Source organism: Arvicanthis niloticus, chromosome 9, assembly GCF_011762505.2.
Source record: "Arvicanthis niloticus isolate mArvNil1 chromosome 9, mArvNil1.pat.X, whole genome shotgun sequence".
In the NCBI taxonomy this organism is placed as follows: domain Eukaryota; kingdom Metazoa; phylum Chordata; class Mammalia; order Rodentia; family Muridae; genus Arvicanthis; species Arvicanthis niloticus.
Genome location: NC_047666.1, coordinates 80,121,722 through 80,141,393, shown reverse-complemented (window position 1 = coordinate 80,141,393; position 19,672 = coordinate 80,121,722). Strand labels below are relative to the sequence as shown.

The 19,672-nt window shown below is 39.6% G+C and overlaps 1 protein-coding gene across 1 annotated transcript in view; it reads right to left on the bottom strand.

Moving 5' to 3' along the window:
• Positions 1 to 19,672, bottom strand: part of Etnk1 (ethanolamine kinase 1) — a 43,133-nt gene that overhangs the window by 5,595 nt on the left and 17,866 nt on the right. The window contains exons 3-6 of the mRNA XM_034512540.2: positions 17,935 to 18,075; positions 15,804 to 15,946; positions 7,026 to 7,109; positions 5,062 to 5,222 (exon numbers count right to left, since the gene is read on the bottom strand). Of these exons, the coding sequence (XP_034368431.1) occupies positions 5,062 to 5,222; positions 7,026 to 7,109; positions 15,804 to 15,946; positions 17,935 to 18,075 (529 nt within the window). The remainder of the gene's footprint in view (positions 1 to 5,061; positions 5,223 to 7,025; positions 7,110 to 15,803; positions 15,947 to 17,934; positions 18,076 to 19,672) is intronic.

Here is a 19,672-nt window from a genome sequence, read left to right as displayed (position 1 = left end):
ACTGAGCTACACTCTGTAGCCCCAAAAGTATCTTTTTTTTTTTTCTGTTAATTTTTATACAACATGCCCATACTAAAGCATATGAGTAATTACAGGGTCAGCACTGATGACTGTCTCTACTGACAAGTAACAAAGTCAAACTGACTTGGAAACTGAAGTCTAGTAGTTTCTATATCCTGTGTCCAGAACAGAATTCAGCATTCCACATAACACACAGACACAAGAACTGGCTCACACCCTCCATCTATTTTAATGCTCCATTATACACACTAATTACAACAGTGATAAACAAGTGTATCAGTGAAAACTGCATCCTAGAACTTAAAATTAATGTGATTTATTTTACATGTTTCTATGCGCACCATGTGCATGCCAGTGCACAGAGTCCAGAAGAGTGTTTGCTATCACCCGGGAACAGGAGTTGTAGACTGCTGTGTGCCACCATGTACCATGCTGGACCCAATCCAGGCCCCTCTCCGAAAGCTCCTAACCAATGAACCATTTCTCAAGACCCTATTTTCTTTTTGAATTACATTTATTTGTTTATTTATTCATTCATTTACCTATTCATTTAGAGAGAGAGAGAAAAAAAAAGAGACAGAGAGAGACAGAGAGAAAGAGAGAGAGAGAGAGAACGTGTATTTCTGCCTGTAAGCATACGTAGAAGAAAGAGAACTTGTCTTCTCCTTTCACCATACAAACTTGTAGTACTTTGCTCTGGCCATTAGGCCATTTCACCGGTACACAATTAATTTTCACTTAGACATGTTATTTTAAAATTCAGCTAACACAGGCAGCAAGATAGTTCAAACAAGGAAAAGAGTTCTGAGTTTTGACTCCAGGAACTGGAAGGAAGAACCTACCCTCAAAAGCTGTGCTGATCTCTGATACGCATATGCATGTTATGTATACACAACATACTAATGATAAATCAAAGTTTTAAAGTACTTTTTAAAAAAATTCTGGTAGCATGGGGACTGCTCTTCCAGAGGACTCAGATTCCCAGTACCTACACTGCACCACACGGCAACTTAGAGCCATCTGTACCTCCAGTCCCTGGGGATCTGATGACTACCACCTGCCTCTGTGGGCACCAGGCGTACAAGTGGAATGCAAACATACATTCAGGCAAAACATTCATATCCATGATTGTTTTAATGCTGGTAACAAAATTAGAACCCCACTTCCCCAGAGACACTCTACTTGTACTAGAGATGCTCTAAAAAACACATGTTAAAAACATGGGTTGTTGTTTTGTTGTTGTTGTGTTTGTTTGTTTGTTTGTTTTTCTGGTATATCCTTTAAGGCAAAAGCAACAAAAGTGCCAGTGAGACTGCTCAGAGGGTAAATAAAGTGGCTTCCACCAATCAAGTCTGACAATCTTCCAACCTACAGAACACACTTGGCAGAAGAGAAATAATTCTAGTAGGTCATTCTCTGACTCCACACCCACACAAAGTAAATAAATGCATGTAACAACTGTTTTAGTGTATGGTGTTAGCAAGGCATGGTGTAATGTCAATGGAGATCTCTCCTCACATTTCAGTGCCTGTCAAGATCAACAGCCATAGAGAAATGCAAACAAACACAATAGAGATTCTCACCAGTGTCAGAATGCAATTATCAAAAAACAAATGTCAGTAAATGCTGAGAGCATGCAGATAGATTAAATCCCTTCTGCATTGCTAACTGGACTGCAAATTACCCAGCCAGTATGGAAACCAACATCCTTCCCAGCCCCTCCCAGGAGTGGAATTACCATGACAACAAGAGGCTAGGGCTATCCACCACAGGAGACTTCTTGGAAAGTTATAAACAGATCCACTATATGACCCAGCTACACATACTACTTCAGTATTTGCCATAATTCGTCATAGTCTATACAAGGACGTTTACTGCTTATTGCTGCACTACTCACAGCAGCCAAATCATGAACCAACCCAGCTGTCCAACAAGAGGAATGGACAAATAAAGTCTCAATGTAATTTCTACAGTCGGCTATAGGAGGACTGATTCAGTAAAGATCATGTTAACTGCATTAAACCAATCTCACAAAGACAAATACTGTGGTTTTCTCCTTTGTTGAGTCCCAGATTCTAGGTATATCTGTTACAGAACAAAGGGACGGATGGGAGGATGGTGGAGAAAAGGGGCAGGCCATGATGACCGTGGGGTGACATGCTCCAGGGACACTGTCTACACACGTGGATGGCCTTATGGAACCCTACACAATAATAACATTTTCTTAATTGGGGCTGGGAAAATAGTTTGGTGTTAAGAAAATTTGTTATGGCTGGGTAGATCTCTGTGAGTTCAAGGCCAGCCTGGTTTATATAGCAAGTCCTAGAACAGCCAGAGCTACAGAGCTACGGAGAAACTCTGCCTAGAAAAGCAACAAAAAACAAATTTAAAAAAAAAAAAAAAAAACAACCTATTTGTTGTTCTTGAAAGGCCAAGGTCGGTCCTACGTTTTTATCTACACAGTCCCAGGTGTTCTGATGCCCTCTTCTGGTGGGCATGTACACGTGAAAAGAATGGGGGAGGTACTCCTCCATTCAGACACCTCAGTGCTCCACAGAGGAAATCAGAACTGCGATAAGCTGAGCAAACTAATTAAACAGCAGCTAGAAGAGTCTTAGAGGGAAGTAAAGCATGCACCTGCACATGCCTGTGCACACCTGTATAAAATCCTACCACATTCTTTGTATTCTGCAGTCAGAAAGCAAAAAGACATTTCCAGAAATGAAATGGAAGTCACATAAGAAGTTTTGTGATAAGAGAAATTCAACAACTAACTAGTTTTATTTATGAACAACTAGAAGTTAGTATCAGACCTCAAGATATAGGAACATATCCTATACTAGAAAACCGCACATCAACTTATAGAAATGCTAACGGAGTGATATTAATACAACAGTTCTTCAGCCAGCGAGATGGCTCAGTGAATAAAGGTTTTGCCATGAAGCCTAAGGACAGGCTCAATGCCTGATCCTCACGTGGTGGTGAGAACACTTACACCTGCAAGCTGTTCTGTGAATTCCACACATGCACCATGTTGTAGGAGGAGCTAAGGTGGGAGGAGTAAGGAGAAGAGGAGGAGTAAGGAGAGGAAGAGGAAAAGGAAGAGGAGGAGCTGGGGAGAGCAGAGATGTAGGATCGATGGAGAACCATGCTGGTATGGAGAACAGTCTCGGGTAACAACTTATATTTGGGTTAGCTAATTGGGAAACACCTCTCCTTGTATGGGTATATTGTTATTGAGCATTACTAAATATATAAAGCCTTTGATTAATATTTAAGCATTAGAGTCTCATTTTCTTACTGGCCCGCATGGATGGTGGGATGGTCTGGGCAATGCCCAGCCTTGCAGAGACAGCATGGAAGATTGCCATAGCCATCTCCCACGCTGGCGTCTTGTGAGTGGCAGGGCTGGTGTTTCTGGCTGGTCATTTCTAGCTGCAGTGTGCACATGGCCTCTGGCCACAGAACATGGCCGCTGAGCATACAGATAGTAGGCTTTACCGGCAGCCTCTTTTTAAATAGTTACTTCAACGCCATGTGGTGTATGTGTGCACACACACACAGAACATAAATGATATGGGGTGTGCACATGGAAACGCTATCACTTTCCATCTTACACAGTAAGGCAGGGTCTCTCTAGCTGGTCAGACTGCTCTGGGCCTCTCCGCACTGCTTAGAGGAGGACTGCCATACCTACCCAGCTCTTTACACTGGGGCTATGAATCCAAACTCTGGGCCTAATGTTTACACAGCTAGCACTTTACATGCTGAGCCATTTCTTGAGACAGGAGCTAATCAACTGAGTTGTCTGGCTGGTCAGAGGCCACAAAGATTCATCTGTCCACCTATCTCCCTAGAACTGGAACTACAGGTGTGTGTCATGTCCACTTTTACATGGATGCTAGGGATCTAAACACAGGTCGTCATGCTTGTTGAGCATGCTGTTCTTGTAAAACTGACATTTCTGACTGTCTGCTACAGCCAGCATGGTCAACTACACCTTTAACCCCTCTTCAGAGTCCCGGACAAGGCTAGATGACACATGGGTCCACGTAAATACATTTAAGGTACACTTGTTTTTAATGTGAGCTTGGTTTAGTGTTTTTGAAATAAGGTCTCATGTAGTCCAGGCTGGTCTTCCTTGCTGTGCGGCCAGGCTGGTACTAAGCTCTAGACCCTGTGGCAGCTGCTTCCCAAGCGCTGGTGCTGTAGGCATAGTGCTGTAGGCATGCACCACCATGATGCTTTTCCCACTAAATCACATGTATGGTTATTCCTAATTACACTTCGCTAAACATTTTAAAGATGGGTATTAAGTTTTACATTTAAAAAAAAAAAAAAAAAAAAAAAAAAAAAAAAAAAAAAACTGCATCCCGTCATTCTAACTTTTAAGCATTCTGAAGAACTTTACTTCTAATATTCCTAACTAGAGTAGCATAGTACTTAGCATCTGATTAGTGAACTGTGTTCAGATACAATCCTAGGATTTAAAGCATGCAAGCACTGCACAAAATCTGTGAAGTCCACTTCTCCTTCTGTGAGTGCTGTGCCCAGCAGCAGTCACCTACACAGCCACTCACTTGCACTACGCTGCCAGGGTCTCTAGAGAATCAGTGCCTGCACCTAAAAGCATCCAGAGTCTAGCTGTGGGCCATTACTGCAGTGTACTTGAAAAGACAAGACGGCCAATGCTCCCAAATCCAATTTCATAAAATCATATTTAAAATTTATAAAGTAGCTGAAGGAACTGACCTAATATCCAGTAATGTCTTAACTCATCAGCTGCAAGCTGTGCTAACGAACTACAGTATTCTTGGAAGAGAACTAAATATTTTCAAACTAAACCCAGGTAAAGATATATAAGTGGGTAAAACAACAACAAATTCTGTCCTTAAAGCAAAGTAATTAATGAAGCAAACTGTAAGCAACCAAATTTTTCATTATTTTAAACAAAATTCACAAAACTAAAAATTGGTTTATCTGATGAACATTTAGTTAGCTACACTCAGAATGTCATTCATTGATTCTAGTTAAACTTACCAGTGCAAACTGATTGACTTGAATGAAGAGTGTCTCTACTTCCTTTTCAGTGACATCACTGCCAAAGCCCTTATACTCCTTGTAGGCTTCAAGGTAAGAGCGCAGCCACTGGCCCTGGAGGTCTCTATCTGGATAGAGACTATAGTCTACCTCGCTGACACCTGAGGAGAAACAGACGACTGAGAAATACCCTTCACCACGCCTATGTACTGCAAACGAGTTGCTACCTGAAAAGTAATGCGGCCTCTCACTTCAGCTGGCAACCTTCTAGTACACAATGGACCGGCCTTCTGATTCCTAGCTTAACTCTAAGTAAGGCACAGAGAGCTGCTGCTCATCTTAGGAAGCTGATGATGTCACTGCTTACCCTGAGCAGTCTCCAGCACAAGCCCCAGTCTACATCAGAGTCAGCACCCCTGAGTATTTTTAAGCAGCAAAGGGAGAGCAGAGCCTCAAGCCCCACTTCCTAACAGCTTTTGATAATACTCAGGGTAAGCTTTTTCTTCCGACATATTATTTGGCAATCACTGTGTGACTCTTTCACACAGTGTACCCCATCACTCTCAATTCTCAGTCCTCCTAGGCCCATCCGAACCCTTGTGCCCTCCTCACCCCACAGACAAAAACAAACACCAAGTCCAATTTGTTTTGCCCATCTACTCTAACTCTGCTCCTTTCGGCTTCTATCTTTTCCAAAGGAAGAAAGGGGTGAAGAAGAAGAGACGATAGAAGAAAGGTGGGTCATGGCCACAGCCTGATGACCAACCCTAAATGTTTCTGCTACTCCTGCCTGGCACTTGGGGTTCTCATAAATACTTTAAACCTGGCTCTCATGTTATAGCTTTTGCTTCTCCTTCCAGAGATTTTCTCCTACACAGATTGATTTCATCTTAATGCTCCCTTCCTCCCTTCTATTCCAACATTCAGGAGTTTGTTCAGCTTTTCCCACAGAAGGTCTAAGACTATGTGGCATGTCATGGAAGGGTGAATTCTTACTCTACCCACACTCACTCCTGCCTATGGTAGACCATAGGAGAACACGCACAGCACACACATGGGGCTGGTGTGTGTGTGTGTGTGTGTGTGTGTGTGTGTGTGTGTGTGTGTGTAGCAGCAGCAGTATAGTAAATTTGGTAGAACTAAGTAAATAGAAACAAAACTTTCACCAATTTCATTTATTAGCCTAGAACCAAGTTATAGAAAAATAAAAAGATAGGAATCTGCTATAAGTCTAAGTCCAGTGATGTAATATCCTCACTAGGAATAAAACACCCAAAGTATTTTTTATTTTTACTTTTATGAAAATGCTAAACACCATGTTAATTATATATTCCACTTACATAAAAAATTGTAGTTTTAAAAGTAATTTTAAAATAAAATTCAAGAGGAAAAAAAATGTTCAACCTTTTAATAGCAATCAAACTTAAACTGATGTTAACTCATAGGCAGCAAGGAGTCTATAGGATAAGCGTTCCTTCACCCTTCATGACATGCATGCTGTTCTATGAAGGAGGAAGCCGCAATGGTCTTTGAACTTTTGTGAGGAAAAGCTGAATGCACATGTGACTGTTATGGCAGGTGGATGTGCAAATGAACAGAGGGAGGGATACAGCATTACGACGAGATCCGTAGCAATCAAAACAAAACCATAAAAAACGTGAGTGTTTTACTAAAAAGCATTTCAAGTACCATGTTGTTTTGTGGTGCTGCAGATGGAAGCCAAGATACTATACATGAGATGTATATGTGGAGCAAAGGTTCACACATGATCAAAACCCAGGTCACATGCTGTGATTCTCTCCCTCTATGCAGTAGTTTCTGATGGCAATAAGGGAAAAGGTCTCTTCTCCAGGAAGGTCAAGTGGTGGGCAGCACATGCTGTTCCTGCACAGGGACTCATCCTTGGAACAACTCTACAAGATCACTGATGGTAGACAACCCCAACAGTGAAGCATGGCTCTTACCTGCAAATTCATTGAAATGATTTCCAATATCATATGCCAGGTAGTTGTATCCAGAATACTCATAATCAATGAACTGTACGTCACCTATGTGAGACACAGAAACAAAGCAAATAAGAAATCATATACATGATCAGAAAACCCCTATGCTATTTGCAGCTCAATCTCTCTTATAGTTTGTCTCAATGGGTGTGCTTGGTTACATGCACTTCTGAGACAACACAGGGTGAGGCTGTGAATTTTATGGCAATGAGCTTTACAAAATCCAAATTATGTCCCTTGATCAACAGCATTTCAAAAACATTATTATCTACTTTTGTTAAAATGAAAATATAGTCATTTCCAAGTTCTAACAGAAGAAAGATATGTTTTTTACCACATTGGGGCATCAGTAACTTAAAAGTTCATGTTTAATTAAAAATAACTGTGGAAATTATTAATGGCCTATTGTAACAAAACATCACCTATGACAAACTGTATATCTAACATATGAAACAAACTCTGAAAACCTGAATTCTGTGGTTCTGACAGTATACATGGTGACCAATTTGATGTTATCACCAGTGTAAAGTAAGCTGCCATCAAATTCTTAAGTTTATATGGTATAACCTCCCAGCTGAGTTTTCCATGTCTTAAGGATATTACATGAGTTAAATTAAAACTTCATTCAAATGTATGTGTGTGTATCTGTGTGTGTGTGTGTGTGTGTGTGTGTGTGTGTGTGTGTCTGTGTGTCTGTGTGTCTGTGTGAGTGTAGACAATCCTGTCCACCTTTTACTTTAATTTTCAAGTGCTCATTACAGTGGGATTATATGTAAATACAGAAGTTGAATATATTCTATGATAAAACGTAAAAGTGATAATAATTTCAAAGAACTACTGTACATCACTGTCCACATCAAACATGTGTGTGTTCCACAGAGCCACAGCTACAGTGGACACAAAAGCAGCCGTGGCTATGAGAGGCCTTTCCAGGATGCTGAGGTTGAGAAACTGTTTGACAACAATGTGGTCATCTGTCTTGTAAGAAGTGTGCTGCAGTAACAAAGCAGACACGGGGGGGGGGGGGGGGGGGGGGGGCATTTCTCAAAGAGAGCAGAGTCTTAATTTTAATGTCTTAATAGAGATTTGAATACTTAATCTAGAAGTAGAGTGAGCACAGTTACAGTTAATCCACCAAGAAAAACAAAACCTTCTGACCAAGAGCTGTCATGGTAACTGTACGGCTCTTCAGCAAGCAGTTTTAAGAATAGCCAGGGCTGGGGAGCAGCCTGGTGGCAGGTGCTTGCCCATCAGGCTCTAGCCTGGGGTCGATCCTAAGCACTACACTGGGAAAAGTGGCAATGATCAAAGTATATTCCAGTGTGCAAAACTGGATACATCTTGTTACAATAAATGTTCCTGAGAATAAATCAGTGCAATCCAGCTACAAGTGTGGCCTGCTGCGAGCCCAAGGCTACTTGACAAGCACCGCTCCCATCATTCAAGGGTTTCCCAGAGCAACAGAAGGGCACCCGGACACGGTTGGCAGTGAGAAGCTGCAGACAAAGTATCATGGCAAGTTCTTGACTGAGACAAAGCACTCGACAGCTTTCAAAATCAGGAGTCTAAAATATAAAGTTACAAAAATGAATATTGAATCAGCTAATATACTGTGATGTAATTTATCAAAATATGTCTAAGAGAAGAGAGCATACTGAATACAAGGCAAAGATGAACTGAAATAAACCAAAACAAAACGTTCAGCTCCTTTCTTACAATGGTAGACTACTAACTTTCCCTTTAACTTTTCTTTTCTAACTTCTTTACAATGAGCGTTTCTCAAGAAAAAATGTTATTCTTAAAAAAGACTACTATGGATATTCTATAGGAAACTGTCAACAAGTAAAACTAAATAGAATGATCCAGAACATTCAAAGAACAGAATACAACATTTACCGTGGTCCGTAATGAACCGAGCTCACGCCTGACAGGTGACTCTTGTCTGCAGCCGTTGATGACTCTGGCTCTTAAAGCCCAACTCTGTAGAGCTCATTTAACAGTTAAGTGCCAATAAAATACACAGCCCAACCCTGAAGCTTACTTTTGCCACATAAATAAAAGCTTCAGTTTTCAAAATTATATTTAGAATTTGGCAAATACAGTTAAAATGGCAGGTAAAAACAGACCCGCTTATACACATAATTTAATTAAAATATAAATCATTTTAAGGAAAGTTAAAATCTGTTTCATCATGAAAAGTTTTAGCAGTGACTTTTGTAGTAGCGTTAACTCATTAACACTGGCCTTTATGTTTAAATGCTATGTTGAGTTTATAATGAAATCTAAAGATAAGAAAATGAAGCTAACAAAATACAGATGGGGCTGTTACCAGGCTCCGTGCATGTGAACAAGTGAGGCGACAAAGCTCCAGTCAGTGCGTTTAAGAAGCACGGGCGCCGCCACATGGCAGCAGCAATGGCATACCTAATCTGTAGCAGATGAAGAGAATTTGGCAAACTCACATTGTACAAGACACAAAGCTTTAAAGGAAAGAAACTGTTCAAAATCTGCATTAACTAGTCTTTTTCAAGTTATTACAAAGTGGAACTCAACCTTAAATTTAAGATTCTGCAACAATGTAAAATTAAAGAGGCCTTATTATCTTTAGGGTGCCAGAAAAATCAAATTACAGCACTGGAAAATATTCTCCTAACAACAGAAACACGTTATTTGTTTTTCCAGTGAGTTTAATTTTTTGTTTCGAGTATTTCCCAATATTAATGATGCGCATTACTATTAATAAATAATTCCTTAAGACAAGAATTTCTTCTTGAGGTCTCAAAGGTAAACAGATAATGAAAATACACCCTAGAATCTTATGTGCACACTCACTTCCCAAGGAGGGGCTTCTAGATCATCCAGATTCTCAGGGCATCCTTAACCTTTAAAAAAAATGATTAGCTTAAGGGCTAGCATTGATTTTTATTACCTTTAAATAATTGCACCAGTGACACACAACACAAAGCAAATAATGGATGAATTTGAATTCTCGAAAATATTTTTGATTTTTACTATTTTTGAAGCCCTTCACCACTGTAGGAAAATTCTAGTTAAATTGTTCAAATCTCAATACAAGAAAACTAGTCTTCCATTTATTAAAACACTTTAAAGCCAAAAGCAAATTAAATAAGGCTATATAATTATAACAAGACACGTCATGACTTTATCTTATTAAAAATGGAAAGTAAAGTCACCTATATGAGAGCCTGACCCTTTCCCACCCCTCAACCTAATCAGCCATTAGATATGGAGAAACAGCGATGAGGAAAACTCACAAGATTTCTGAAAACAAAACAAAACAAAAGAAAATGCTGTCTGTCTTACAGAGTGTGCAGGAGGATATGAGCGAGAAATACCCAGTCAGTCATGCTTTGTATCACCTCCAGCACAGGACAAATCACTCTCAATGTAAGAGCCAGGAACTAGCCATGGCTATGTGACATATGAGCCTGGGGGGAGGAACAGAAGAGTCCTCCTGGCACATGAAAAGTAGTCAAATACTAGGAGAGAATGGAGGATCTACTACACAGAATACAGGCACAGTAACATGTGAGGAAGGGTTGCAAAAGAGCATTTTTTTAAAAAGGAAAAACATGGTATTTCTAACATTCTCATCCAAGTATGGCTGGAATACAGGGGGTCTAATGCATGGGTTTGAAAAGGCTCATGCAAACAACTCTAATGAAATCCAGTGGGCCACACACAGGAACACATAGAAAGGGGAGGGAGGGATGCTGGGAAGAAAGGGTTCAGCAGGAATGGGGAAAGAATGAGAGAATAATGAGCGGGAAAGACAAACATACATCAGAAACTGTAGACAGTAAAACACTGAAAACAAACATCTAAAATATCTCAGTCAGTGCTCCGTAATAACTAAGGAATGGAGGGGGCTGTTGGTTGGGTCTTGCTCTGCGGCCCTGGCTGCCTTGTCACTAGGCCCTGTCACTCACTATGTTGACAACACAGGTCTCTAACTCACAATCGTCATGCCTCAGTCTCCTACGAGCTAGGATTACAGACATGCACCATTGTGTCTGTCTTCGGGATGCTTTGCTCTCATACACAGTAATCTAGAATGAATCAATTCAGGATTGGTATTACTCTTCACGAGAACATAAGGCTCTCTCCAGGATGGCAGAAATGTTCTATACTTAAGGGCATTCAGGTTTTAGGGGAGCAGGTTATAGGGGCAGGCTCCCACTATGCTGCCTAAGTTACCTTGAACTTCTCCGGCCACAGAAAATATTCTACACTTTAGCTTCCCAATGGCTGCAACTCGACATCACCACTCCCAGCTTGCTATGCTAAGACTGGCACAGTACACTTCAGTGAACACTGAGCTCTGAACACACTATGCTGCCAAAGAGCTTGGGCATGGAAGCCACTCAGGTCTGCAACTCAATGAAGAGAAAGTAAGAAAGACAGACTAAGGCGAACTGATGAATGAGCAGGTGAGGTGAGTGATAAAGCACAAACTTGTCAGTCCTAGACTATATAGGTACCAGGTTCATGGTTATAAAGAGTTAGGTCTGTATTTGTGTTTGTAGATATTTACACTCAATATTCATATGGCTTTTATTTTAAAGGTATGGTGGTACTCCAAGCAGATAAGCAAAAGGTATATATGTGTATGAATACATTGGTTTTTATAAGCAAACTGTTTATATGATATATTTCTACTTGTTTCATCTATATTTACATTTGTCTGTATATGAGATTATCTTTTTCAAAGACAAGATTTTGTTTGTTATTTCTTTAATAGAACTAGAGGAGGGGGAGCCTAAAACCTCTTCAAGGATGATCTTGAATTTCCTATCCTCTTTGCTTCTACCTTTCAAATAGTGGGATCACAGTCCTGGCACACCATTTACCCAGTGCTGAGGATGGCACGGAGGCTTTGCATTTACTAGGCCAGCAGTGTACCAACTGAGCCACGTCTGCAGTACCACAAGACAGCTTTACTGAGGCCATCTCAGTCAAGCGTGAAGGGACTAAGAAATCTCTATAAACCTAACAAGTCTGATTTATATTAAATTTTAAAATAAAAATCAATGAAAAATATCCTCTATGTCATTAAAACAATAAGCTTTGCATTAGTAAGAGTAGAATGGATGTCGTTTAGAGCCAATCATAGGACTCAGAGTAGTGCTGACTTTCCTACCTACAGTGAACAAAACTAAAACCATCCCAATAAAAGGACTTCATCTACTTCTACTCCTTTGTTTTGCCTAAATGCCCACCAGTCAGCTTCTTGTATTTTTCTGAACAGAAAATAGACAATGATTAACATCCCTTACATCTAAAGCTATAGTAAGACTTGTATGTAGGCGCTTATGAAGAAATTGGGGTGGAGGTAAGAAACAAATTAAAGTCATTGTCAAAGCAAAGAACCTTCTAACAAAAGTAAAGACAAATGCACAATCTCTAAAGTTTCATCGATGGCTTCTGACATGTCAACAACTGAAGAATTAGTTACAATCAGAATACTACACCAGAAGTCACACCGGGTTCCCCACATTAAGCTTTGTGAGATTAACAAATGACTGGCAAACAACTGCATAATGTTGTCTTACTCCGAAGGAAGAATGACTACTTCCTGTTTTATTTATTACAAATTCTATGTCACAATTGTGCACTGACCACACTATGAGGACAGGTGTCCCTTCATCATAGCAGGGAAAGGGCCATCGGCTAACAAACACCTGCATCCTTTATGCTAATGATTTTGTTCTTGTTTTGGGGTTTTTTTTTTTTTTTTTTTTGCTTCTGTTTTGTTTTGTTTTGTTTGTTTGTTCCTCCAAGTAGCTCTGGCTGTCCTGGAACTCACTGCCTCTGCCTCCCAAGTACTGTAATTAAAGGCATGCATCACCACTCCCCAGATATGCCAGCTTTTCAAATCCTGATAGCTTTTTATAAAATGTATACTATAAACACCATAATAATGGCTGGCAAACTATATATGTATACTAATGCCAAAGCTAGTTCATCACATTATTTTAAAATATATGTAGTAACTGCAAGATGACACTGCACAAATTTACACTTCTGAGAAATTAAAAGAAAAAAGAGAGCTTGATGATATGGGGCCAGCCCACTCACTACATCCATTATTTTTATCTACTTGTATCCCCTAAGATGAGCAGAAAATAGGGAGGTACTGTACTTGAGTCACATGGATGACTTTAGGACTAAAGATCAAATGAGTGTGTGAATAAAATGCAAAATGTAATCCATTATTCTAAATGCAAATTACCCTCCCTTCTAAAAGCTCAGCTTGCATTTGCTACAGTAAAGAAAACGGCCAGCTAAAACAGGTGTGGTCCATCTGCCATTGCTGCTGCTGCTGCTGCTGTTGTTGTGGTTAAGAGCCTAGCCTTTAATAGCTGGGTCATCATCTCTGTAGTCCCCTTTTGTAGTTTCCTCTCCCCCCTCAAGATGGGGTCTCAGCTCTAGCTGTCCTGGAACTCAGTGGAGCAAATCTGCCTGCTCTGCCTCCTACATGCTGGGATACAAGATGTACCTACACACACCTGGCTCCCATATTGCCTTTTCTAAGATCATCTCTGGAGTGTCAAAGGAATGCTCCCATACCAACATGCATTAAGCTTACCAATTTGTTGGACTAAAATGTGGTTATTTTCTACTTGTAACTATAGATTCAAATAGATCACATGCTTTCATTACCTCAAAGCCACTAGCTCCTCACCTGAAATCACACCAAAGGATAACAACAGTACAGCTTCCGGTCAGGTGTTCTTGAATTTTAGGTTTTACCTGAAAACTCTAACTACAGTATCTTAGAGCTTACGTATCAACTACTAACACAGAAATCTTGTTGCGAGGGGTTGCCACAAGACCCAATTAGCTTTCTAGTAAACATAAAACTACTAATTGATAAAGGGAAAACATACATACAGCCTTTCCTTACTAACACTCGAAATGTCCACAAAGACAAGGAGAGCAAGCAATACAACATGAACTCTTACTGGAAGGAAAGAGACAGAGAGACATGGAGAGGGATTCTGACCTCTAACACCAAATTAAAATCTAGTTGTTCTCTTTGATATGCAAGCACTTTACATGTAAATTATCAAGAGCTGAGACTGGCAAATGTTTAATACAAAGTAAAGTACCTATGACAAAGTAATCTGATTTTTTTGGTCCCTTATTTTTAGTTTTATAAACAAGTTTTGTTCTATGAAATGAATATTCAAAAAAAATATAAATGACAAACTTATACTCCAAAGGAAATAACAAATTCCCTTTAACTTGCAGTTAAAAATAAAGCTGAGTGTCCACTTCAAATGTCAGGTGAAGTCCCTTACGTGAAACTCCATTACACAAGCGTGTGATTAGGTCTCGCACTGAACCTCACGCTAGCACACCCATCAGGCACAGCTAATGCTCCTGTTTCATATGGCATTGAGATTTGGTCACCACTCATTTTACTGTAACAACCATGTATATAACCAATGGACAGTAACTCCTTAAAGAACACTGTCAAAGACTTAATGCTCTAGGGTATACCTAAAGTTTAAAATGAAGTGATTCCACACAAGAATCAACACGACTCAAAACAGCAGTGTTTTCTTTTCTTAAACAATCTCTCATCCACATTAAAATATCAAATATAAAAAAAGAAAGTCTTTGAAAATATAGCTCAAGGCCGCCATCCTTGACAATGTCTCTTTAGTTGGGTTTCAGGTTAAAGTTAACCGTAACAATTATCTTATTAGAATAATCCCAACTTTGGATATAAGGTCATTAGTAGCAAATTTAATACATTTATGACTACAACAATAGTAATTTTTTGGTTTTAGTATATACATAAAAACACTTTTTTTTTTTAATTTAAAATATGGTCTTCGCAAAATAAGTACTTTCAAAAACGAGCCTTCTCTAAAAGCAGCAGCTCCAGTTTCAACCACTTCTCAATCATTAATTAAACACAAATGGTACTTTTAAATTTCAATTTAGTATTTGAAGGTATTTATTATTTAGCAACCAAACCTCAAAGCACTTTACCCAGTGACCTAATAATGCAACCTTAGATATGAACACAAAGCATCAAGATATGAACAGTCACAAAAAGTTAGACCAAAGTATCAACTTTTACCTTAGAATATTTTAAGTCTATTTAACACAGCTACTTTATTACTACTTCATTTGCTATGAATACCAACAAAGACAGTGTTCTACAGCTGAGCCTCTCCCTAGAGTATCAGCATATACTCAGGAATTACAAAGCCTGGCGATAGTAAATGCTGTTAAGCCCACAGCACTGAAAGGTTCCCACAGATCCAGCAGTGCAGTAGCAATCTGTTGATTTCCCACACTCCCCATTACAGCAGACATGCTTTTAAAATCACAAATAGCCAAAAAGCTTTTAGAAATATATATTTATGTGTATATTTATAAATATATATGTATACACATATATATATACATACATACACAACTAGCATTGTACACTTAAAAAGGCAACAAGAACTACTTCTAATAATACAATTTAAAACATTTTACCCATATATATGTACGTGTGTGTATATATATATATATATATATATATATATATATATATATGTATTCCTAATAGCAATTACCATGATTTTTATAACCTCAAGCGAAAATCTCTGTGCATGTTTTACTTCTTGTTTACTGATACAGACAAGGGACCATTAAGAAGACATATGAGCAATCCATCAATCCAATCACTTACTGCTGAGGTCAGACACCTACCTTGTTTCTCGTTGTAGATTATATTCTTACACAACAGGTCATTATGGCAAAGTACCACAGGTGAGCCCAGGCTGGAAAGAATCTCTTTCATCCAAGTCATCTCCTCCTGAAGAAGCTGAGGGCTTGGGATCTCACTTAAGAACCTGTCCATTTTAAAAGCAGAGTTAGACCTTATTTATCTGATTGACACTTCTTTCAAATTTAAAGTTAACATTCTACCTCAAATGCTTTCTATTGAATAAGCACATATTCCTGAATTCAACAATAATCAATGTGTTCCAAAACCTGGATAAAGAAAACCTTTATATTCAACTTAAACATAAGACAGTTGAACTGTAGAGCAGAAACTAAAAACTGATACTTCAAAACTGAGAGGGACAGTATAAGCGGTGACCAGCGTGGGGTACCACTCTGAACACCTGATGCTTACTGCCACTTTATACAGGGAAGGGAACTAAAACACAGTAAATCCATTAACAGGGTAAAGTAGATTACTTAAAGCTACAGACCAAAAATATTTACTTTAAGCAAGGAAAGATGAAGATGAGTTGTTTTCAGAAAGCCCTGGCTGGAGATGACATCCATGGCCTACTTCATCCCAACAACAAAGCGAGAGCTGGCCTCAGTGCAACTGAGCAGATGGTTTCTTAAAAACATGACTAACACAGACTTTAAGCACAAGGGTTAATAGAAAGGTGCCTGGGAAAAAGGAGGAACCCAAAAGTATGGTTTTTTATGGTATCTATTTGCATAAAATGTAGTAGAAAGTAAATGATACTGAGCGGGCGACCTCCTCCAGCTTGCCATGTGAACACCAGGCACAGACTGCTCTTCACAGACTCCTTCCAAAGAGCTGTCTGGCCTCTTGGTTGTTCATCTAAAATCTATCAAAGTATTCCTATGCTCCACACAAATAACCTACATGAGGAGACCACCAGCAAACCCAGCTAATAACCTACAGTAGTCCCTTTACACAGGTGAGAAAACAGAGCTGAGCACTTGCCAAGTGGACATGACGGGGACGTGAACTGGTGAGCCGGACAGGCTGAACCCACAGTGTGCTGCTTCCCAGTCCACTTACATTATTCTCCTGTGTGTGCACGTGCGTCTGAGCACACACTATGAAATTAAGAGATAGTGTGTGTGTGTACATACATGTGGGTACGCACACTGTCAACACTTCTAAATAATGGTTGCTTCTGTTGTTCTGGAAATAGAATTCCTACACAAAGTTATAGCCTCAACACAACTTAGGTATAAACCTAATAAAATCTTCCATGTTTATACTAGTAATACTAGCAATATTCAAGATTTAGATTCTAAAGACTGATCTATAAAAAAATCCCATATAAAAAATTGTGGGAAGCGGCTCCACTCTCGCCATTACAAGGTGGCGCTTGGCATAGGCATTGCTTGAGAGAAAAGACAACTCCATATATGGAGTTGTATGCGCTGAGAGGTGTGGTTACCCGATCACCCCACCTCGAGTCATTGAGAATGGCCAATCACCAGTGACTTCGTGGCAGCTGCTGATAGGGTGAAGGCAACGCTTATAAGGGGCTGCGGGAGCTGGGGAGGAGAGACAAGAGAGGAGAAGGGGAGAGGAAGCTGGCTGTACAGGGATAGCTGAATAAACCGCTTGAAGAAGAACACGGTTGCTGTTGGTTGCCAAATGAACCATCACAGGCAGTTTGAACTTGGTAGCCAATTCGAAAGAGCTAAGATCCCAGAAGGTAAATTTTCACCCTAATAATCTGTCATTTAAATAAACACAGTAAATTAAGATGACCTAAATTCTTACAGTCCCATCCGTACCTACACATATACATCTCTAGATGTGTGTCATAATTGGCACCCTTTCCTGGTATTCTTTATAGTTACCTCTAAATAAATACTCTGTATCTGTAGCAACTCCATCCCCCCTTTGCTGTTGTAGGGACTTTTCTTCAGGGTTGAGAGTGGGAAGGGGAGGGACTTCAAAAGGATAAGGAAACTCTATAGTGTCATCTGAGAGCCACAGTCAATAATTGTGTTCACTTTAATGCAGAGAGAATGCAAACCAGATTTTATACAAGCGTTATCTTTCAGTACATACTAAGGGCAAAGTAATGCAAATACCAAAGTAATTTACCTTTTATTAATGTCTTCATCAGCAAATCCTGTGGGAATGAGAGAGAAGTATTTCCCCATCTTTAGCCATAGGTTAGATTTAGGGATCCAGCCATTGTGCGCATGAATAGCATGGATTTTGGCAAGCTGGCGAGCTATTAGCCTGTTTAAAAACAGAAAAGTGCAAAATGTTAAATTAAGAATAGTTAAGTAGGCTACTTAGAAAAGATTCTCACTCCATCACCGTTAGCCAGTTTCCTCAACTATCTTCCCCACATTTCTGAGGTGTTTCCCTGCATTTTAACAGTCTCTCTGCCAGGTCAAGTGAGGCTGCTTCCTGCATGCCTTTCCGGATTCCCACCTCACAGCTGCTGGCTATGGCCACAACATCCTTGACTCCTGATGCAACCTCACAGGAATTTTTGACCCGTTGACATCACATCCTGGCCACCGTTTATCACTACTGTAACTATGTTCCCCAGAAGGAAAAGCTATCCCCATCAGTGAATTGCAAAAAAAAAAAAAAATTTACTATCCTCCCCCAAATTCTGATTTAATGGGCTTGGTTAGGGTCTAGCTAATGAATGAGAATATTTAAAAGTGTCCCTGATGACCCTAACACACAAAAAGACTTGAGAACTCAAACTAAAACACAGAGAATCAAGTGTAATAATGTTGTGATTAAATAAACACTTTTAAGTGTCTACTACAATTAATTATTCTTGTCTGATTTTTCTGAGATCAATGTCATATACCCTAAGCTAGCCTTGGACTAGGTAGCAGAGGATGACCCTGAACGTCTTATCATCTCATGTCACCTATTCAGATTAGACAGGTATTCCACCATTCCCTATTTAAGAATGCTACCAGGACTTCACGCATATGAAGCAAGTACTTGACCATCTGAGCTACATCCCTAGCCCTCTATGGTGAACATTCTGAAGTTTTGTTCTCATTGTTAGCTGCCTGACATGAGTGCTAGGACCCACACTCAGGTTCCTCTGTAAAAGGAACAAGCTCGTATCCAATTGAGTCATCACCCAGCGACAATCAGCTTTAAAGAGATAAAAATAAAGTTACTTTTGTGTTGTTGATGTCCCTATGTGTGCCATATGTGTGCACGTATACATCTGAGGTAGGAGAGGTACAAACAGGCCAGGAACTTCCTATGTGACTGAAGGTGACCTTGAACTCATGATCTCCTGGCTCTGCCTCTGAAGCACAGATGAGCTCGTAGCCAGCAAGGGCTTGTTCCTATCCTTCTCTTGCTGGGTGAAGAGGTAAGGTCACCTCAGTTCCTGTTATCTGTTCTGCTCTACTGGGCATGGGGATTTGTCTTGTCCTGCATTTAAGATCCAGTAAAGATAAGCAGAGCTTCCTACCCAGAATCCTTCCAGATTAACTTATGATTAGGACATATTGCCCTTCCTGTATCCTGCACTTTCTGTTTTCTAGTGGTTAATAGAACCTGCTAAGTGTTTTTAAAATGCCATAAAACAGTTACAACAAGACCTGAAATAAACTGAATAGCAAAACAAACAGCAAATATACTCCTTAAGACACCAACTAACTTGATTCCTATCAGTTTCTTATTTTAGTTTTTTTAGCCTCCTTTTCAAAAAACAGTAAATCAATTTATCACAATGCAAACTATATTGTCACACAATATACTTGAAAGAGTTGATGCCTGGTTTCTAACAGTAAATATTATATCTACATAGTGAATACATGACATTAGTATTTTCATATGTATTCTAAAT